Genomic DNA, 22525 nt, shown 5'->3' on the forward strand with positions numbered 1-22525 from the left:
GCACACACACACACACACCTACACACACACACACACACACACACACACACACACGCTTATTAGGTCTTGAACATTTCGCCCAGACAACAAGCATTTCCAGGCTGGGACATGCAAAAACATACTGCACGTGAACTACATCCTCCCTGTCAGTCCTGTTTACCTGTTGCCATGTCTCACCCTCTCATGCAGGAGTTCTGGAGTTGACATGCAGGAAGTAAACAGAATGCCTGAGCTCCAAATTATAATAATCCATCTCACACCTGCACCAAACTATACATATCACCCCCGCGAATAAGCGCTGTAAGCAAATGAAATGATTTTTAGAGTTATATTCTTTTTCGATGCTTGATGGACGGCAAACATTTTGTTCCTCTCTGATGAAATTATACATCCATGGGCCATAATCACAGTGGAAACGTGAATAGATGTTTGAAACCTCTTCTTTGTGCCCGCCAACAAAAGGCATTGTCTGCCACAAAGACTGCTCTCCCGACAGAAAAATCTGGTAAAAGCAAAAAGGCAGCCATATCAAATACACTGTTAACTCTGCGCATGTCAAGCCGGGGTCACTGGAGCCAACGTTACCTGTGTAAATCACCGCACAATGGCTCGCAATCCCAGTATTCAACAGGTGACATAAAGGACCTTTGGGAAGTATAGTTTCCACTGGTCCTATTCTGCAACAAAAGGTTTCTTAAACATCACTGCCTGAGGACAAATCATACGACACTCTGAAACAGGAAATCTCTAAATCGCCCATTGTCTGACACCACATCAAAATCCTCCGTGCACACAGGCAGGCTGGGGGAGGGCCAGGCTGCAGTTTTTTTTGACGCAGGATATATAAGGACTTTAAAGAGAACATCTAAGAATAAATATCCTCGCGCAAGAGCCACACTTGAACAAATGCCACCTGGTGCATGTTGAATTGGCATCATCCTTTTGTGCCACCTGTGTTTTTCTGGTACTAATATAGCCATGAGGGTATTCAGCAGTGTTATTTTAATATTATTTATATACTATTATAGTACTGATTAATATTTTGAATTAACTTTTATATGTTCAGTTTTCATTTTGAGTCATTTTGTGCTTTTGTTATTTTTATGTTTTATTTTAAACATTTCTATTTCGCTTTAATTTATTTTTATTTCAGTTTTACTTTGAGTCATTTTAATACTTCAACTTGAACTTTATTTCAAACAACATGTCTAATTTTCATTACAATTTTTTAAATGTAACCTTTTGTCTAATTATAGCTTATATCAATTAAGAAAACAATATTTCATAGTTTTACAACAATAACAACACTGGTATTCAAGGTAGACAGTAGACAGTTTGCATAGTCACCGCAAATCTAATATGGTACATGACAAAAGCAGTTGTACAGTGTTGGTTTAACAAGGATGCTAAATATACTTTTTGAGTGTGAGAAATCGACTTAGTCAAATATATTTCCCTTGAGGCTTCACACTACAGCAGAAATGTCATGTACATATTTAAAATGGACAGACAAAGAAGGAAACTATGGAATTAGCTTTGCGTAGTCTTTGGTTTAAGAGTAGGAAAAAAAAAACATTCCAAGGCAACAAATGACAACATTTTTTGACAACACTGGGTATAAAAATATTAATAGTGCAGATGAATGACTCTGAGTTTATGAAAAGTGACTAATCTGCTTTACTCTACTGGAAAAAGAGAAAAAACTATATCTTTGCCATGGGAAAACAAAGAACACGTCTGTCTAACATCCTGTTAAATGCAGAAACACACTAACGTTTTCATATTCAGAACCGTTTCAATATTTACACTGGGAGTTAATACGAAGAGCGATAAGGTTTATTTGCACTCTTGGGATGTTAACATTCACAGTAATGAGAAATGTTATGCAGACCACAAAAAAGGGAAACAGAATGACATACCTTAATGTCACAACAAAGTCAACTGTGACATGAATGACACAGGGATTATACTAACCTGTAATGGTGTTTTCTCTCTCCCTAGTTGTACTTTAAATCCTAGTGAATCAAAACATTACTTGTCCTCCTCTTCTGTAGAGCTGATAACTATCTGCAATTAAAAGAAGTAAAGTTTAGCATCATGAATGGCACAGACAAAGTTCTTAAGTACTTAAATTTGTGGTTAATTAAGGAAGAATATAAAGCTGGCAGTCAGTTACAGAATACAGTGTATTTGGCGGATTTAAAACCAGTCTTTCCAACCCCCTGTTTGCACAGGTGAGTCACGGCTGCCTCAGGCCATCATACTCTACCTTTTCTTTATAAGACAGAGACGATGATAGAAAGAAAAGAAGAGAGAGAAACAGAGTAAAAAAAGAAGCATAATCACATTTCAGCATGCCTCCCCTGCTCTCTACGCAAGTACCTATATAGATTGCATTCATATGCAAAACAACCACAAAGAAAAGAAAAAAAAAAGGATAACAAAGGTTGAACAAGATAATTCAAGATAAGTAGACTGTAAATGGGAAACAGGCCTCATAAATAGCCTAGTTAAATTACAAAGTTAACTATACAAATAAATAAAACGTCTTGTTATATGACCCAAAAATTTGTTTATTTGCTGCCCTCTAGTGGATTCAAAGATGTACTGCTAACAACAAAAGTACAGGACAAACCAAAGAATAGCAATGGCATAACTATACGCTACATATCAAATAAAACCGAATGTAGTAGAGCGAATAAGCACACTCTGAATGTGGACAGGGCAGATATCCACGATCAGCACCATGGCAGACATGTAGTACAGGTAACAATGGTCTCCCCAGCAGGAGTGATGGACGAGGCAGAGTCAACATTCTCCTGCTCACTCACCATATTGACTGTAAGGATCAGGGCACTGCTGTCAGAGATAACAGACTGAACAAGACAACATCTCTCTGTCCTTATCTTACTACTGGGTCTGGTCCAGGCCAAACTGTTGCCCCATGCCTGCTCTCTCCCTGTCTTTTTCAAGAGCTGCCAAGGCATGAGGATTAGAAATGGGTTGAGTGTATAGAAGAGTCAGTATGTTAATCAGAATGGTAGAAGGAAAATAGTTTATTTCTCTTCAGTCTCAACAAACCAAGACCAAACTAAAAATACTTAGTCATGTTTACGTAGAAAAGTTTTAAATTACACTTTTTTTAATTAATTTATTTTTTTTACCAAGCAGAACCCTGTTTGACTTGATATCATGGAGGTTACGATTTTCAGTAATGACTTAATGACTTAAAATTTCAGTCTGTTTATCGCACAAACACACCACATTGTGCAACATTAGGCAGATGGTGAACTATGCTGTATAAACTGCTGTTCAAAATTTTGGGGTCAGTAAGAAGTCACCAAGAAAGTACACACCAAAGCATGCATGCATTTATTAAAAAAAATATATATATTTTTAGGTATTTAAAAAATTACTTTATTACTGTGATGGCAAAGCTCAATTTTCAACAGCTGTTATTCCAGTCATTGTCACATGATCCTTTAAAAAATCAGTTGAAAACAGCTGTACAATCAGTTGAAAACAGTCATAAAATTAATTAAAAGAACCTTACTAACCCTAAGCTTTCGAACAGTAATGCGGTTTTGTGGTATTTTTAGGGTGTTTTAGGAGTTTGAGTAGCTTAGGAGCTGGTCACGCTTTCATTCTTCAGGATTCCGTCACTTTTTGATTAACAAATAAAATTTTCCATGATCTTTCCAGCCGTCAATGGTTTTTGGATACAGGTTTTTAAAAACCCTTACAACTTAGACCCATTCACTAATGAGTCTGATTTGTGAAGCAGTTTGACTGAATCATTGAAAAGATCCAACTTTTCCAGGCCTGGAAAACACAATTCCTTTTTAAGCGTTACAAAGTAAAGAGAAGGTCATACAGGTTTAAAACAACCATAAATAACAACAGAATTTGCTTTTGTGGATGAACAATCCATTCACATCTCTAAATAAAGAAAACCTCTAACTGAACTTTGTACTTCATAGAGTCAGCTGTATGAGATCTCAAACTCCTTAAAAATGTTTACAGTGTCCTAATACCACCAAGAACATCTCACAAGTGTAACATTACTAACAGTACAGTACACTGCTTCCTCACACCGAAGCCAGCGTTAACTATGTATTGTGTCTGTGTTTGTTTGAGAACAAGTGTTACGTTTGCTAAGCCTTGTAAAAATCCCCTAATTAGCGGCTCTTCCCATTAAACACGCTAAAGACCAGCTGTAGGATTATGACACAGTTTAACACACACAGTTAGTGGCATTATTACACAATTCGCAGAGCATATACTCGCTAAGACAAACAAAGTAATGGAGTGTGATGAGCCACGGCTACAGTACAAGTGCTGTTCTTGAAAGAGTGAGAAAACCAAACAAAGCCATTATTACAGAGCACAAGCCTTTAAACAGCCTCAGAAAACAGATGCTTCAACATCTTTCTGTATTAAGACAGTACACAAACTGTTGAAACACCTTCGCAAATTAAAGTTAACATTAAAGTGAAGCAACACTGATGTTCTGGCGTACTGAATTTACTCTACGTCTGATCTAGTAGGACTTATGAGTGGCACTATAGGCTCATGTGAGGCCACGCTCAGACCTGTCATTCACCTGCCTCTCAGATACTGTAAGGGACACAGAAATAGCAGACCCACACATCCTACACCCCAGCCCCCCGACATGCAGACAAAGGGCCAGTGTTTGCCCCCTGGGCAGACGGAAGATGAAAGGTAAGGTGATGAGCGGGGCAGATGAAACGGCAGAGTCAAAGGCTTCTCTTGTGCAAGCGGTGTATGTGTGGAGTGGGTGGCGGAGGGGCTGCTGGGGGTCTAAAGTTTCAACTGCTCGTGCCCACGTGGGAGGTTACTGATAGCTGGGTGCAATGTTTTTCCAATATTACAGAGAAAAAGTTTTTAATAAGCTTAAAAAATTAACATGAAATCAGCATGCATTCTATAACAACTTTCCCTTTTCACTGACATCGCTTAGGCTACATGGTTTATTTGATAATGGTAAATAATAGCCAATTAACATTTTAATCAGTATACTAGCAAACTCGCATTTGGTCTGGTATAATGTCTATATAATGTCCACTTTCCACATACATATTATTTAGATGCCACAGAGCCCCAAAATTATATATATATATATATATATATATATATATTATCTTTGTCAAATTTAACCTTTATACCTTAATTAAGAAACACAGGTTGCAAACAGCAATTTATGTAGAATTTTCTCTTAAATTTAATTCTGACCTGTATAAACAAAGTCAAAATTTACTTACTCTACTTCTATAATAAATAAATATTTATGTATTTTATGTATATTTATTTATTTATTTGACTGAGCAAATCTTTTACTGAAATAAAACAATGTGAGACAAGAAACTCAGGTTGTTTTTCTAACATAACATAACAATTTTTTAATTGCTTTTTATTATTTTAATAAAACTACTTTTTTATTAAATTATTTGATGTAAAAGCTGCACGCAATCATCACATGAACATTACTTTGACAGCATGTTTGGGCTGACTGGCCACTAACTGTTAGCAATTTTAAAGTGATAAATGTGTGCAAAATATGGCCCAATACTACAAAATACAAGACTCGTGTTACATCAACAACCTCCTGTTGACATGTGAGACTCAAAATAGAGCTAAATAACGTTGTGGTGAGTTGATAAAAATCAATTGGGAGCTGCTATCACACAAGTGTAATGTCCTCACACAACAAAAGGCCACAAAAACACTGAGAAACCAGCCACATGACTACTGTGTCGAAATGCCGTTGGATACAGCATAAATAGCAACTTATTCTGCTAACGAGTAACCAAACGATTCAAGTTATTATTTAAAAAAGTTCTCCCTCAAAATGAAGTTTACCTTTGCCTTGAATCCGCTAGTCTCTCCCAAACTCGTTTGCGGTGCTTAGCACCCTCATGTGGTACGTGTGTTGTACTACAAAAATGGTCTAGTATGCAGTAGGCCTGGTTGTTATTATGATAATGTTGGGAGTAAATCTCTCATTTAAAATAAAATAATGCAGACCAGAGTTCTGGGATGTGACATTATTGTTAAAGTGATTTGACTTTTTTTCTTTTTACTTTGACTTTGACATTTTCAAAAACTGTTTTTAAAATATGTCCTGTTGAATTTTATCATGAGATTAATATGAATACTTACATTTTCCCCATGATACTTTTAGCATTGCAGTGTTACAAAATATAAGTTAATTTTAGTATTTTATTCAGGCCCTCAAAGCCAGTCAGCCTAGCTGTTTTGTAATTTTTTGAGGTCAGCAGGTCAGGCCTTGTTGGTTTCTTTGTGGCAGTTTGCCATAATCAAACATGGCAGACAAAGTTGATAAACACTCCGATACATCGCTCTGAGTATGGATGCATCTTGCTGCAGGGGTCGTACATGTTGTTCTTGTGATTGATATGTGTAATCTCAGGGAAGTAGCGGATATGAATGCTACAGCATATTTCCTTTGGTAATAAATAGGTCTTGCGAGAGATTACTGAGCCTGGGGAACAACACTCCCACGCTGGCCCGTTAAGAGTCTACGGCAGCATAATCTTAATATCTCATCTTTCACGCGTGCAGGCTTATGGTAATCCTGTCAGTGCTAACACACACACACACATGCATGCATATACATGCACCTACATCACCTATACAAACACACAAACCATTTCACCTCACCTTGTTATTAAACAAGCGTCCCTGTTATATCCTCATAATGTCACCAGGAAATCTTGTCAGCATTGGTGAATATAAGAACAATTCAGTACGGCTTTAGCTACGATGTAAACTAGAGAACAACGCTTTCAAACACTGACAAAAACACAAGCATTTAATTCCTCCAGGCAGCTTGTGAAAGACAAAAGAAAGGGGGACATTTTGCATCCATAAACTATAACTATCCGTAAAGAGTTTTAATGGTGCCTTAAGTTCCATGCGCTGCCAAATGAGCAGATAAGACTTTGGAATATGGAACTGTGTTTTTGTGCTATTTATTTCATTTAATCAATAACGTTGAAACCTACAACTTGTCCCTAAGCTGTGTGCATTATTGTATTAGTTCTGCTGAACCCATTCCATTTTAATTCAATTTAATTCAATAGAAAGTTCAAAATAATAGCATTTGTTTGAAATATAATTCTTATAATTATTTATCTGAAATATAATTCTTTTGAAACAATATAAATGGTCTTCAACGGCCTTCAACACTATCATCCCAAACCTCCTCCAGTCCAAATTAACCCAGCTCTCTGTGCCCACCTCGATTGGTGTTGGATACATTGTCTATTTTGTATATTGTGTTTTCTTCAAAAAAATGTTGTATATTGCTATTTCCTATTTACTTATTCTATTTTAATTATCTGTGCCTTGTCACTGTCATTCTTTTTGTGCTGTGGAAGCTCCTGTCACCATAATCAATTCCTTGTATGTGTTACCTGGCTATAAAGATCTTTATGATTCTGATTCTAAATGTCTTTACTGTCTCTTTTGATCAGTTTAATTCTAGTCAGATTTTAATTTTGCTGAATAAAAGTATTAATTTTGGATGGCGGTCATGTATGGTGGTGATTTCATTCCATGTACCTAATTTTCAACCCCAGTCTCTCCTATATTGACATTATTTGGTGACAGTAGTTTGGAAACATTTTTATAGTTCCGCTCCTGGTTGGCAAAAATAACTTTGTGACCAAAAGCAGTTGTCTGTGTTACAGGGAATTAAATCTGTCTCTATCCACTTATGGTCAAGTGGACCTAATGCACAACCAGAAAATTTTCATTATATTGGCTTCCTGAAAATATGAAAATGTGTGGAGTTTAAATACACTCTGGAGATGCTATTTTGCAGCACTAAACCTGGATGAACAATTAAAAAATATGCCAGATGGCCAAACATTCCTCAATTTCCTACCCCAGCGCATAACAAAATACCCAAAGCCTTTTTTTCTGTCAAGCACCTCGAGTGGATCGATCTTATAAAGAGGCTGAGTAGAGGAGAGGATCCTCATAGAATGAGTTGTACAAGCACTTCAACCAGGAAGTAGTGGACACTGAAGGGGTGGAGACACGGTAAAATTCCCACATGAAGGTGTAAATTACCATTGGTACAGACAGCCAATGCGATCGAGGAATTACCCAACACAGCAGAGAAGGCCTGTCCTATTGATTGGTCTGCGGAGATGTTTGTAAACTGCCTATAATGGCCCCCACACTTTATACACCTCATCAGGGATGGATTTGACCTCCAAAAGCAATTTCTATAGATCTGCTTCTACTCATCTGGCTTCTTTCCTGGTTCTAGCGCCACTCAGGCCACAGGGCGGGCAGTAACCCGAGCCCAGCCCGCAGCCTGCCTAATGCACTCTATGGATCGCGCGGCTGTCTGGAATACACAGTCTTTGACAGTAAGTAAAGACTTGGGTTAGATGGTAGAGAGGTGAGATGATCCAACCACAGTTACATTCTTTCACCACTACATAGGAGACACATAACCACCTACTGCCCGGACCCCATTCTGACCTCTGGTAACCTTTAAATCCCTGTCCCTAGAAGATATCACCAATACTGAGGATACAACATAGACATCAACCAGCTATCAGATGCCTTATTATGAACAGGATCAATAATGTTCAGAGAAAAACAGTGTCATTTTTATAACAGTATATTATATACTGTTAAAGCAGACTATATGAACATGTTTTTGTTTTTTACAAAAAGTTTTTAACTAATACATAAAATAGGAAAAATAATATTCTAAAGCAAACAAGTTGGAAAACTTATTGAACAAATACATAAAATATGAACTAACAATTAAACTCACGAATCAGGTCCATGGACTTCCGTTCAATCGCCACCAGAGGTCACTCTTCCGTTACATTGATTCTCACACTACACAAACTGTTGCATGTCATCCCGGACTACATATCCCATCATCCATTGCACTGATTGCACACAGCTGTAACTAATCTCACACTCACTATATTACACCCACTCAGATCCTTTTCAAACTGCAGAGTATTGTTTAGCGTGTATCACTGCTATAGCTGATAGCTACCTTACGGAGCCTGCTTAGTTTTCCTAGCCTTATCTTAGTCTTTCCTTGTCTGTTTTCTCGTGTTCTGATCTTTGCCTTGTACCTGGATTATCCCTCTAGTCTCGCTCCTGTTGGATTACGTTCGCCGTCGACTGACCCTCGCTTGTTTACTGGACTCTTGTTTTGTCTTCTATATACCTGTTTGCCACTGCCTGACCCTCGCCTGTTTTGACCACGCCCTTAATAAAGCTTACAAATGGACCCGTACGTCTCACGTCTTGTTTGCCCCGTAACATAAACATTGTGTGTTAATCAATTTCATATTTCACTCTTTTTGTTTAATCTTTGTGGATCCAGTAGAAGTAAATGAGTCGTTACAACAGTCTCAGACATGACATTTCTATTTTTTTTACATCAATAACAACTTAAAAAACAGTGTAATCTGTATAACATTGTAATTATAAGAGTGTTATTTATATATATATATATATATATATATATATATATATATACAGCATACTGTTAAAGTAGACTATATTAACCAGTTTTTTTTTTAAGAGAAAACAGTAAAAATATTATTATATATTGAACAAATATTGTTGAAAATGAAATATTGAACAAATACATAAAATATGAAAGCATGATAAGACGCAAAAGACCACTTACTGGCTATGTAAAAACACCAAAAAATTGTCAAAATGCCCTTTTTTGGCAAGTGACTTCATAAACACCGTCTTAATTGAGTTAAAAATCCTAAATTACCATAAAGAGTTGGGAGAAAATCCGATGTTTGTCAAATCTGCGTCATGTCCATCAGGTTTTACAGAGACAACACTGGTTTTAAAGTGAAACCTGCTGCAGTCTGTGCCATTGATGTAAATCAAAGAACAAAAGAAAAAGAGAAATCACTCACTGCTCTGCTCGCTGATTAACATTTGTAACTTGAAAAAAACGTAATCTATATTCAGTTCATAGTTTATGCATATACAATTTATAGTTTGTGAAAACTGTTTTAGTTCACTCAAATTAAAAGTTGCTATAATTGAGGGAAAAGGCATTGTATAGAGACATCAGTAGTATTGGTATCAATGATACAGTCCTTCATTAATAATAGGCTACTTGGTAAAAAGATGCCATTAAACAGATATTTAAAATATAAATGTTTCTACATTAATTTGGAGATTCAGTGAGAAATTATGACAATACAAATATATTAATATGTGATCAATCACAATTAATTACAGAAAAATGTGATTAAGTTTTTAATCGACTGACAGCATTCAGAATTTGTTTATATATAAACAAATGAAATGTAAATAAAACAAAATGTATCAATGTAAAAATTAAATAATGTACATTTATTTTATATTTTAATAAATACATTTTTTGTTTTTATTTCAGTTTGTCATTTTTGTACTTAAACTTATTACAGTTCGTTACCAAGGCAACATTTCAGATTTTCATTAAGTATCTAATATTCATATTTTGAGCTTTATTTTAGTTTACTTAAATTTTATGATTTTAGTTTTAGTTAACAATTCAACCCCACTGCAACTTTAGACAACTGACTACTGATTCACAAAATATAAATGGCCTCACTTGTATGTGCACCATAATTAAGTCCATAAACTGCAACAACATAACTGCTGTTTACTTACAAGCTTTCCAAGCTTGTTTCATTCCTTTCAAAAGAACCCACAAACACTTCCAACAAGAGGTTGGAGCTAGGCTTAAAATAATTAATAGAAACTCCTGCTGATTTTCCAACATATCTATCAACATTTTACGAGCATCTGAACATGCTTATGGACCCTGCTACTGTTTTCTCAACGCTGCTCCAATACAGCATGCACCTAGAGTTTGGCCTAGGATCAGAGGCTTTACAGCGGAGGTAGATGACTTCTTAATTGCATCTTGCAATTTCATTAGATTTATTTGCAGTGTGTGGTCATTAATTATCATTAAAGTGTGTGGTGCTTATGCTTTGATACTGTTCAGGTAAAATGTCACCTGGGTATAGCCTGTAGATGGCAGAATTGAACACTAACGCTTCCTTTTTCCAAAAAGGTCCAAAATTAGGCCCAAAAAGACCTAATTCGATACACTTAGTGTCGGGGAAGATATAAAATCAATGGGATAGTGTCAAAACCTCATTATTATCTCTACCCAGATGCAGTGTAATGCACATCGATATTAAAAAATTACAATGTGTTAGGAAGTTGTTTTGCTGCCTGAAACTCAATGGATAAATATCGACTGATTTACTTCAAAAGCTATGTCAGCATGTGGTAACATGATAACCAGCTGCACTTCTAGAGTATTCAAACTGGTATAGTTCCACTTGACAGTGAATGACGCCAGCACATAGCTCAGTTCAGATTTAGTCATTTAACTGATGTCAAATGTAGCTTACAAACGGGAAAGACACATACCATTTTCAAGAATATACAAGGACACAAATCATATCACACAATCATCTTGTGCAATCTGTCATCTTTGGGGCAGGAACGAATTGTTCGGCAAAGGAAGAATACAGTCAACCCTAATCCTCATTTACTACACGTATTTTACAAAATAGTTGCAGAGAGGTATTTTACATCTGGAAAGTGATTTTAAGTGTAAATCTTGAGGATATTGGTACAGCTGTTTTTACAGTACTTGACTGTGACCCAGCTATGCTGAAGATTTAAAGAACAGTGAAATAAGTTATAACAAATGCAACATTTGACTGTTTATTGTGGCGTTGGGATCAGCAATCACCTTTAATTTCTTCCTTTTTTTGCGCCTACATCAATACAGAAATCACAGAATACATAGATGTACAAATATAAAGCACACTGTCTCAATCCTAGGGAAAAACGTGAGCAGTCAGTCAGTCGGCCAGTCAGGGAAACGAGTCTTGACTCTTCCAGTTCATTCTTCGAGGAAAAACCAAAGAAGTCTCAGAGGAAATCGGAACGTAACTTATAAATGAAACCACCCTAAGTGTTTGATGTTTTCAGAAAAGTCCCTTTTCTGAGGGAAGAAACTGATATGCAACTGGTCAGGGGTCTTAATACTGTATGTTCAATGGAATGAATAAGCAATAATTTCAATTGTTTGTAACAGACAGACAGCATTCAGCATTAAAGTCAAAAACGTGGGTGAATAAAAGCAAATATTTCCATTTCTTAGAAAAAAAGCAAAGAAAAAGAAAGATACTTTCCCTTGTTTCAGGATTAAATCTAGTTTTTACTGCATATTTCAATGAAAAATGTACACCTAAATCTTTTAATTCCTAGTTCGAGTAGTTTATTATTATTATTACTTAAATTTCTTCCTGTACAATGAAATACTTCAACTTCAAGACAACATCTGCTTTGAAAATACAGAGGGTTTTCTTTTCTGTTTTTTTTTTTTTTTTAAATTCACCAAGATTTAAACATATCCCCTCCCTCCCGACCCAAACCACACCCAACTAAATCGGGACTTTTATTCAATATATACTTCTGTATGTGCATGTGTATGTCCATGTGTGCGCGTGTGTATACAAGTGTGTTTTGTTCTCTATGTCATTTACTCACAACACTGTAAACATACAGAGACTATTATACATGTGCTTGCACTGATTCATTGAATTTGGTTGACATCACTAGAACACCACAAAAGAAGTAATGATTTGGGGCGAATAAGAACACAATGAAGAATCAAGATCGAGGGGTTCTGGAGAGCCTCGGGTGGTCCATTTAAAGTCTCTTCTTATCGTCAGGCTGATGTTCCAGTCGGGTTGACGTCAGTGGTCTTGGTGAAGAAGTTGCGACAGTGGGAGACGAAGAGCAGCAGAAGCGCGGGTGGAGGGACAGAATGAGTACTCTTTCCTTCATCTGAGAAGAACAGGTTCCTCATTAAGGAACCAAGCTGACTTTGGAGAGGGTGGACCATGGACCAACACAAGAGGGAGGCGGGAAGACTCTTCACATAAGCCATTATAGTCTACAGTCTTCATTAGTCCAATGCTTGTGAAGTCAGTCCCCATTTAAAGTCATTGTGAGTCTGTACTCGAGCCTCTCATGGTCAGGATGACACTTCACTCCCTCAGGCAGTGGGGAAACCAAAAACACTAGCAAAAATGGAAACGAAAAGTCAAACAAAAACAAAAAAAAAATCCGGGCTGTTCTGCTCACAAATAGACACGCCTGAGGTCCCCTGGCGACGTGATGGTGTTGCATTGTGGGCAGAGTTTCTTGTTTCCCTGTTGAAAGAGAAACACAAAAAAGAAGATTGAGAAGGTGGTCATTTCAGATTAAAAATGCAAAATGATATGCTAGCAAGGTGCTCTTGTTGTACAAGCATTTTTGTCTCAGTCTACAATAGCATTTATAAAGTTTGGGGATGTCTGTTATTTTAATACATTAAAATGTAAGTTATTCTTTTGATGGCAAAGCTGAATTTTCAGCAGCCACTGCTTCAGTTTTCAGTGTCACATGAACCTTCAGAAATCATTCTAATATGCTGATTCGGTGCTCAAGACACATTTCTTTTTATTATCAATGTTAATAAACCAATGTTAAGTTGTGCTGCTTAATATTTTAGTGGAAAACCTTGATTATTTTTTTTCAAGGTTACTTTCATCTAAAATAGAAATCTATTGTAACTTTTTACATTTCTTTACTGTCGAGCAGTTTAATGCACTTTAATCCTTGCTAAATAAAATAATTTATCTCTCGCTCTCTTATTGAGCTCAAGCTTTTGAAAGGTAGTGTAGTTTAATAGTGTGTGTATGTAGACATAAAAACGGGGCCTTACATGGGCGGCCCACCCTGTTCGACAAGCATGCGCCTTTCCCACTACCACTCTGATGTTCAGCCAGTACCCATAAAGTCTGCACCATAAAAGCAGGAGAGCAGCAGGGAGAGGTAGAGGAGGAGGAAGGTGAGCTGTGTGGTCTGCTGTCTGCACCACACACATGCTACACAGGGAACGACTGAACATCACAACAGGATCTGCTCTTAAAGTCAGCAAACTATATATTCGGCTTCAAAAATACCACAACACTTGACAGAGACATAGACAGCAAGGCACAAGGGTTATAAAATCCTCACGTTTGTGTGTTGCCCCGTGAAAGGAACCCAACAGTCGGGTGAAGTTCAGACAGCGCCGTCACTGTGAGGAATCTCACAACCATTGGCGATCACATCCTCGTGTAACCTTCTCGCACATATGCCACTGATCACACACAAGGAGTATTTCTCCTCATACACATGAAGTGCACTGCTACAACTTCTATAGGAACTAATATGTGCATGTGGGGGGCGGAGGGGTTAACGTACAGGAAAGAGACTTTTTGCTCTAGACTTGCTGTTAGCAAACTAAGGAGTCTGGGAGCAGTAAGGGTGTCAGAGCGTGAACTCTACAGTGTGCCTTCACATCTGAATGTTGAGAGGATTTGTGGCTCCATACGATTCAGTTCATGTCTAGGGCACCAGAAGCCGGTCCACTGATCCTGACTGTACAGACTGAAACAAAGAGATCCAGCCACACACAATCTGGCTTGTTATGTTGTAACAATGAGCTCTAACATTGGACGGTGCAAATAATCGCAATGGTTTCAAATTTGACATCATGGTCTGACTATGTGAGTGGTTTATTTTGATGTGGCCGGCTTGAAGGAGTAAAACTGTGAAATTGAAGTTGGATTGAAGTTGGAGTTCTGACTCCCTACATGAATCAGGTTAATTTTAGGCTCATTTTTGAGTAAAACCCAAAGCAGTGTAGCAGCAAAACCCCCAGCGTGCTTCCTTCTATAGCCACGATTCCCCAGACACAAAGAGGACCTGAGATTTGGTTCCTTTGTTCTAAGAAGCAGGAGTTTACCTAGTTTTAATGAGCGTGGGCAGGTTACGTACTAAACGTGGGCTCCTCGCATCAGCGGCGGGTAGCTGCTGCGCTCCATTAGCTTCATAAAACAAGGCTGACGCTAACCAAATTACACACATTTACTTTGATCAAGATGCAAGGAGCCCTGCCGTGCTACTTTTATTGCTGTCTTTAGGCAACAATTTTAATGCCTGCATTACTAACAATCCGCTGTGGCAGCGCGGGCTGGCGTGCACACACGTCTCTGTTCCCCTCGTCGGCAAGCCGTACACAGAAGGCCTTGTGATGAGTGGAGATGGAAGGAGCTGATTTAATATATAGCATATTGGAAAACGGCTGAAGCTGGGAAACATTTCCTTATTAATTGCTTCCGTGTGTGGTGACAGAATGTGTTAGTCGCTAATGAGAGTGGGCTCCCCGAGGAAGACTGGCTAAAACAGCTTAGAAAAGAGGAAGAGCCAGCGAGTGTAAGTGTGGGAATGACAAATGGACAAGTAGAGGCAACTGCAATTCTGATAAGAGGTTAGTTGAACACGCAATGCCGTCTAAAGGGATTAGAACCTGGAGCGCTACAAGAGGAATCTCACTGGACTGGTTGAGAAGAACTCTTCAACTTACACTGTAGCCAGATACCACAGCATTATCAAAATAAACTACTTTATTATCCGCATTATACACTGGCCTAGGCCATGAGTGACTCATCACTGTATGAGAAGGTCTGGGCAACTCTGTGGTGCACAGAGTTGAAATTTAATATGTACACGAACTACCTGCATTTCAAAACTTAAACCATCTACATCTGCAATACCCCTATTTTCAGTTACACTTCAGTATGAGGAATGTACAAAGATGTGACTTAAAGTAAACCAAGGAACAGCCTGTGATGCGTGCCATATGATGTATGTTGCTTAATGAAGGGGTTTTCAAACCAAAGACCCTTCAATATGATGAACCTCTTGTGAGGGACCTCTTCCAAGAATAAAAAGGAAGCGTTATGTTTTTATATATAAAAAACTATTTATAATGTGAGACAAATAAGCTTGATTTCTTTAAAAAAGCTTTCAAATTATTAAAAATATAATCTAAAATATCTAGTATTTGCACATCTTTTTTTCTACCAACTATTACAGCGATGGTGATATAAACAAAAACCTTTAAAATAAATTAAGAAAAAATAAACAATTTATTATACCGATTTTGCTTTTTGATGGACCACCTTACAAAAATATATAGGAAGCTATATATATATATATATATATATTTATTCATGTATAAAAAAACCCACTTATATTTTGTAAGAAAGCATGATTTAACATTTTACCTACTATTACAGCAATGTAGGTATAAACATTAGGGGGGGAAAAAAAAACGTTTGGAAAATTTTTTTTTGGTAAAATCCTATTGTATTCAAATATATGGCCTCATAAAAAAAAAGAATATTCGAATATTTGTTTATTTAAATGACGTTTAACGAGAAAGATGTTATTTTTTTAATATATAGGAAGCTATATATATATATATATATATATATTTATTCATGTATAAAAACCCACTTATATTTTGTAAGAAAGCATGATTTAACATTTTACCTACTATTACAGCAATGTAGGTATAAACATTAGGGGGGGAAAAAAAAACGTTTGGAAAATTTTTTTTTGGTAAAATCCTATTGTATTCAAATATATGGCCTCATAAAAAAAAAGAATATTCGAATATTTGTTTATTTAAATGACGTTTAACGAGAAAGATGTTATTTTTTTAATATTCAAGCTTTTTTCACCATTTCTGAACAAGCTTGTGATTAGGCATTATACACAACAATGTTCTACAACAACGTTACGTTATATCTCAAGGCTTTCTTTTAGTTGAAAACATGTATCCACATGCTCGGGTGAAAGTTGGCTTCACAGTCTGATAACAATAAGAACGCGCTCTGACACATGCGTTCCAGAGACACAAAGATAACGGTATGCTAAGTTTCTTACAGCATTTTGTGCTTTCTGTTCTTAAACCACTCTCCCTCGAGGAAACTTAAAGGAAGCACATGTCTCAATATCATTTTGCTGTCAGATAAGCTCTCTCCTCGGCTCACAGCTGCGCTTATCTGCAGTCGTGAATGCAGTGATGGACAGCTGTCTTTCCACAGTCCACTGGTGTTTGGATTTCATGTGATTTCTCATTGTGGTGGTGATATAACTCAGTTTCACTGATTAATTTGATCAAAAGTAATTCAATTTTGTAAGAACATTTAGTAAGATCATTTTGATTAGGGCTGCACGATAAATCGCATGCGATATTTAATGCGCATCTTGTCAGAAAGCCGGTTCTGTAATCAGCGGTAAATCTCCATCACCTGCGGGCTTTCACATTGAGCAGCATTAACTACACAGAGCCGTTGTTCACTGACGAGTTGCGCAAAACCACGTTCATATTCGCGCGATTTTTTGCGCAGCTCGTCAGTGAACAACGGCTCTGTGTAGTTAATGCTGCTCAATGTGAAGGCACGCAGGTGATGGAGATTTACCGCTGATTACAGAAACGGCTTTACTGATAAGATGCGCGTTAAATATCGCATGCGATTTATCGTGCAGCCCTAATTTTGATCAAAGTAATTCCAAACTTCATGAGGCAGACGGCAACATTCTGTGATCAAATACAACCAACTTGTTAACATGCTCCACCCAGTACATTTAGTTATAACTGTAAAAAACAATTACAGATCGAATATTCGACTATTTGTGCACACCCCTAAATATCCTGATTCTTAACTATCAGCATCATCTATTTAGCCCAAATATTTAAAAACAAATACATATGTATTACGAAGCAACGTGTAGAATTTAACAAACAATAGGTTTTCAGATACTGCCTAAACCTGCAGAAAACAGCCTATTTAACAGCAAGTGTGTAATTGTTACCAGAGTCCTTAGCCAGCATTCTTCACAGTGCACGTGCCAACACTGGATGGAGGTGAGTGGCATTGTATATGAGTCCTGAGATAGAGAAACAAAAGACAAAAAGAGAAATGATTAATTTAACCAGGTCAGCTAAACATAATTCACATCTAGCCACCCACATACACAACATCAGATGTCACTAGACAGCACCAGCACAGCACAAATCGGCCATGGGGGGCAGGCAGGTGGGCAGTGAGGGAGCGTGTGGGGCAGTGCAGGGGTCAGGCCAATGGGAGCACAGAGAGCCTTACCCTCCGAAGCGGCAGCAGCTTCCTAATCCCACTGCTGCCCGCAGTGGCAGTGCTGCAGCCCGTTACGTAGCCTCTGTACAAACAGTACACGCCAAGCTGCAGGGCCTCTGTGCTCCCGTGCCTCTCGACTGCCTGATTCTTGCCATCAGCCCCTGTTTGGGTCGGCTTCCGCTGCATGGATATTCAAGAGCGGCACTGAGAACAAGAATGTGGCTGCCACAGACACACACATCAGACCAACGGGTGCAGCTATCAACAGAAGCTCTCGGCCAACACTGAGCCAGGATAAAAGGGATGGTTGTGAGTTCTGTTGCATTTTTGTGTGAATATTCAGTTTGGATATCATGCTAAGCTGTCTGAAACACTTCTAGCACTTTTAGTCCAAATAATTTACTGAGAATTAATTTTTTGGTCTGCTATACATCCAACAATCAGCAGGTGGCAGTAGACCACCACTGGGAAAACCTCAACAGACTGCAGACACAGAAGCAAACAGAAAAATGTCTTGAATCTTTCCAATTAAATCATCAAAACATTTCCAAGTCTCTTTATTAACAAGGCCAGAACTGATCAATTTGCACCTCTGTATGACTTTAAGGATATTTTTATTTCATTTTAACGAAACTAATCTACCTCCAGTCCAACAGAGGCATGTCAGATTAGTCAGAAGCACCTACAGGATTAAAGCTGAAAAGGTTTAGCATAGATATCCAACAGGATGGCAGAACTCCTTCAACAGAACCTTAATGTGCAGTAATAATTTTCCAGTCTATGCGAGATTGAAGCTGAAGGAGGCAAACCATCACAAAGCTTCAGCTGGCTGGGTGCATGATTGCGGGTGTTAGGTTATATCACCACGGCATGTTATTAAGGATGGTTTATAACCAAACACACCCACATGAACGCGCACAATATTGGCAAGTGAGAATTCTCACCATGCATATGAGACACTTGTATCGGTCTCCTCTGAGGATCTGCTTTTCCAGCTCTCGTATGCGGGCCTTTAGTGCCTCCAGTGTGGTCGCTGTGGAGTCCTCTGTTATCCTGCAGGTAAAAAATAAATAAAAAATTAATCAAAGTTGGTTAAATTAGAGCACTACAAAACAGTTTGGCTCATACATAAAACTGAAAACAGTGGAATGCTAATTACTTTTTAAAAGTAGTGCAGTCACACAAATTTGCAATTTACATTTGCACAGCTACCACACAGCTTCAGTTCAGACAAACACAACTGCTAACTCCCAAAAACACTAATGCAAAATTAAAAACAGACGGCCAACTGGAAACAGTCATCACTACTACAGAAAGACCATGATGTCAATATGAACTAATGTTTTTTTTTTTCTTTATTGTACTACCATTCAATCTTATTAATAAACAGGGCACCGAGTTTCCTTAGTCCTCTGAGGTCACACTTGCACCAGTTCCCCCAACTTCTCACCTCTCAGGGTTTCACTAAACGTCCCTTAGACAAATGCCTCTCAGCTGCTGAATGTATATTTAACACTGTCCACAGCATATGAACTCGCAATAACTAAATCAATATGGCCACCATTGATTGTGTGGCAAGGCGCTTGGCGAGATATTTATGGTGATCCGCTCATTTTCCAGCCAGATGGAGCACTGATCTACAGTATTGATTTAACGTTGCGCCAGCGTTCTCCTAGGCACAATCCTGTGCTCCATGCCTGCTGTTTTTCTTTAACAGCTTCATAAATCGCTGTGGTTCACTTGCCCGTATGCCGTCACCGGCCCTACAAAAGAATACAACATTTCCCCCAAGTCATGCCCGACCCGCTCCAGCATGAATATTCATTGCGTGGTGCTTTATAGAAAATAGGGATGCACCGATACCACTTTTTCCAGTACTCGCCCGATACCGATACTTTTATTTTTGGTACGGAATCTGCGCCGCCGCGCGCTCAATCCACTCAGCGCGCTTTGTTTATCAGCTCGCGCACACCAGCTATACAGGCATTAATACTGAATGTTTAACATTATATTCATTGCATACATATACTTTGTAGTAGACATCCTTAACTCCTTTCTGCTGTCTGTTGTTGGTGTTTCTTTGTTTGAATATGGCACTTATCACATGCTGTGTGGTATCGGCGTTTGGTATCGGGGCATTTTAACGAGTACGAGTACGAGTACAGGAGCTCAGTATCGGTGCATCACTAATAGAAAACCACTTTCTAAAAGTTATTTAATTCCCTTGGGGAAAAAAAGAGGGTTTTACTCTTCCTTTATATGGATGGAGATGGAGAAATGGTTTTGGACAGAGTGAGCTGGGCTGTGATTTAATACGAAAGCAGGAGAGGGGTGGCTGGGTAAGTTCAAAACAGAAAATCACCAAGGTCCCGTTGAGTGTGTGGGAGACGGTTTTAAAAATATTAAACACACACCTCATCTCTGCTTTGCAGTGGTATGCTGGCTGAATAATGCCAATGACATCATCTAGGGAAAGAATAATGTCATTTCAATTAAGAGTTAAGTTACTAAGGAAACCACAATGAGGACTGACATGCAAACTAATCATGTCCCTTACCTACAGCTGAGGTCCATAACGGCACACCCATTATTAAAAATCAATTTGGATGTTAAAACCATGATGGACGTGCAGGTCTAATGCTTTATACAGGCATCATTCTCTATTAGGGGATATTTTTATTTTTAAAGCAACAAAAGCACAAGTTAAAACAGGAAGTAGATGAAGCCTGCACTGCCATCTCACACTGCTGATCTGTCTCTGAGTGTGAAGCTTTTTCTCATTTCATTATCCTGCCCTTTAACCATCCGTCTCCATCAGAGCCAAGCCTAACTATAGAAGGCGGTCTAATCTATAGGTCTATATGGCCTGACACGAGAACACATGAGTTACAAGTACAGACAGATACTGGGAGATCTTTATAAAGTCACTTGGCTGACAATCAATTCTTATATTCAGGGCTGTACAGTGCGACATATATGTCGCACGTGCTACAAAAAAACTGGTCTGTGCGATGAATAAATTTACCACTGTAGCACGGGTGCGATACAATTTTGCATGTTCATAACACAGCCGCTTAATAGTGTGAAGTGATTTCGTTGTGCTTGTTTGTGTGTGTGAGATTGATTATACTTGGTAGTTAGGGGTGTGCGATATGACGATTTTTGAATGGTGATGAACTCCATTACTTGTGTTTGTTTTCAGACATGATAACAGACGTTTTATACGTGTGCTACAACTTTTTGGCCTGTGCTACAAAACTTTCAACCTCTGTAGCACCAGTGCTATGTGAAAAAAAAGTTAACGTACAGCCCTGTCAGTCGTGATGGTAAGGGTCATTGCATAGTACTTTAAATCAAGAGGCTGATTGAGCACAACAGCTTGTAATTTTAAAATATTCATATAATTAAAAAAATTATTACAAAAAGGATGTCCCTTTTTGGAGACATGGCTGATACTACTTTAAAACGTTTAAAAAAAAAATAATAGTCATCACTAATGAATTTGGGAATACTTTTGATCATTGTGGAGGTACATAAAAAAATGGGCTACATTGTTTTAAGTAGATCATGAAATTTGACTGCAATCAAATGGGTGGCAAAGGAGCCCTCATTTATCATGTGCAGAATGAGCAGGGACAGAGGCGACCCCTGTACTCGGAGATCATTACCCATATGGGCACAGGAGAGCTTGGAGAATTCATCAGCCCCCTCTGCCTTACTAAGACACACATGTATACAATTTACACAACTCACAACACAGTAACAAGCTCAACCTCTTACTCCAAAACACACACACACACACACACACACACACACACACACACACACACACACACACACACACACACACACACAGACACTCACTCCACAATGAATCACTGTAACTAAAGGGGACAAATCTCATTTTCATTGCAGATTGAAATGCATGTGTTTTACAAACAGTGAGGTTGGGATTGTTTCCTGGCTTGAAGTGGAATGAAATGATTTCAGCTCCTTATGTGGCCTCTTTAAAGCTTGCTTAGATTAAGACTAGAGCCCGACCAATATGTTTTTTTTGGGGCCGATACCGATATTAGGGAGTAAAAAAAAGTCCGATACCGATATATCGGCCGATATTCTTTGTGCATATTAGAGTACAGTACCAGTCAAAAGTTTGGACACTTTCCCATTCGTGTGTCCAAAAATTTAGTTTATTTCACTTCGGAACATTCATTCACAGATCTGCGCTACTGTCTTCACACACAGACGAAACTTACTAGAGAAGTGTGAAGTGTGACATAATATAGGGGAGTGTGATGCACAAAGTAACGGGGGTTTAGCTGTAACACATGTGGTTTGAATATTTATTTTACCATAGTAAAATTTAAATTCTGGCTTAAGTAAATTTTTTATCTCAGTTTTTATTATTCATTTAAAAT

The 22525-nt window shown here is 38.1% G+C and overlaps 1 protein-coding gene across 7 annotated transcripts in view; it reads right to left on the minus strand.

The window, feature by feature from the left end:
- Nucleotides 1–11758: 11758 nt before the first annotated feature.
- The window catches only part of LOC107700999 (E3 ubiquitin-protein ligase RNF220-like), a 129210-nt gene continuing 118443 nt past the window's right edge, over nucleotides 11759–22525 (minus strand). For 4 of the 7 annotated variants that reach the window (XM_016502889.1, XM_016502886.1, XM_016502887.1 and 1 more), the window contains 4 exons: nucleotides 19052–19160; nucleotides 18117–18287; nucleotides 17827–17901; nucleotides 11759–13283 (listed from right to left, as the gene is read on the minus strand). In XM_016502889.1, coding sequence (XP_016358375.1) covers nucleotides 13212–13283; nucleotides 17827–17901; nucleotides 18117–18287; nucleotides 19052–19160 — 427 coding nt within the window. In that variant the 3' untranslated portion in view covers nucleotides 11759–13211. The remainder of the gene's footprint in view (nucleotides 13284–17826; nucleotides 17902–18116; nucleotides 18288–19051; nucleotides 19161–22525) is intronic. The other 3 variants (XM_016502892.1, XM_016502891.1, XM_016502888.1) reach the window with 1 other exon arrangement.

This window comes from Sinocyclocheilus anshuiensis, unplaced genomic scaffold (assembly GCF_001515605.1).
Source record: "Sinocyclocheilus anshuiensis isolate Anshui unplaced genomic scaffold, SAMN03320099.WGS_v1.1 scaffold1143, whole genome shotgun sequence".
In the NCBI taxonomy this organism is placed as follows: Eukaryota; Metazoa; Chordata; class Actinopteri; order Cypriniformes; family Cyprinidae; genus Sinocyclocheilus; species Sinocyclocheilus anshuiensis.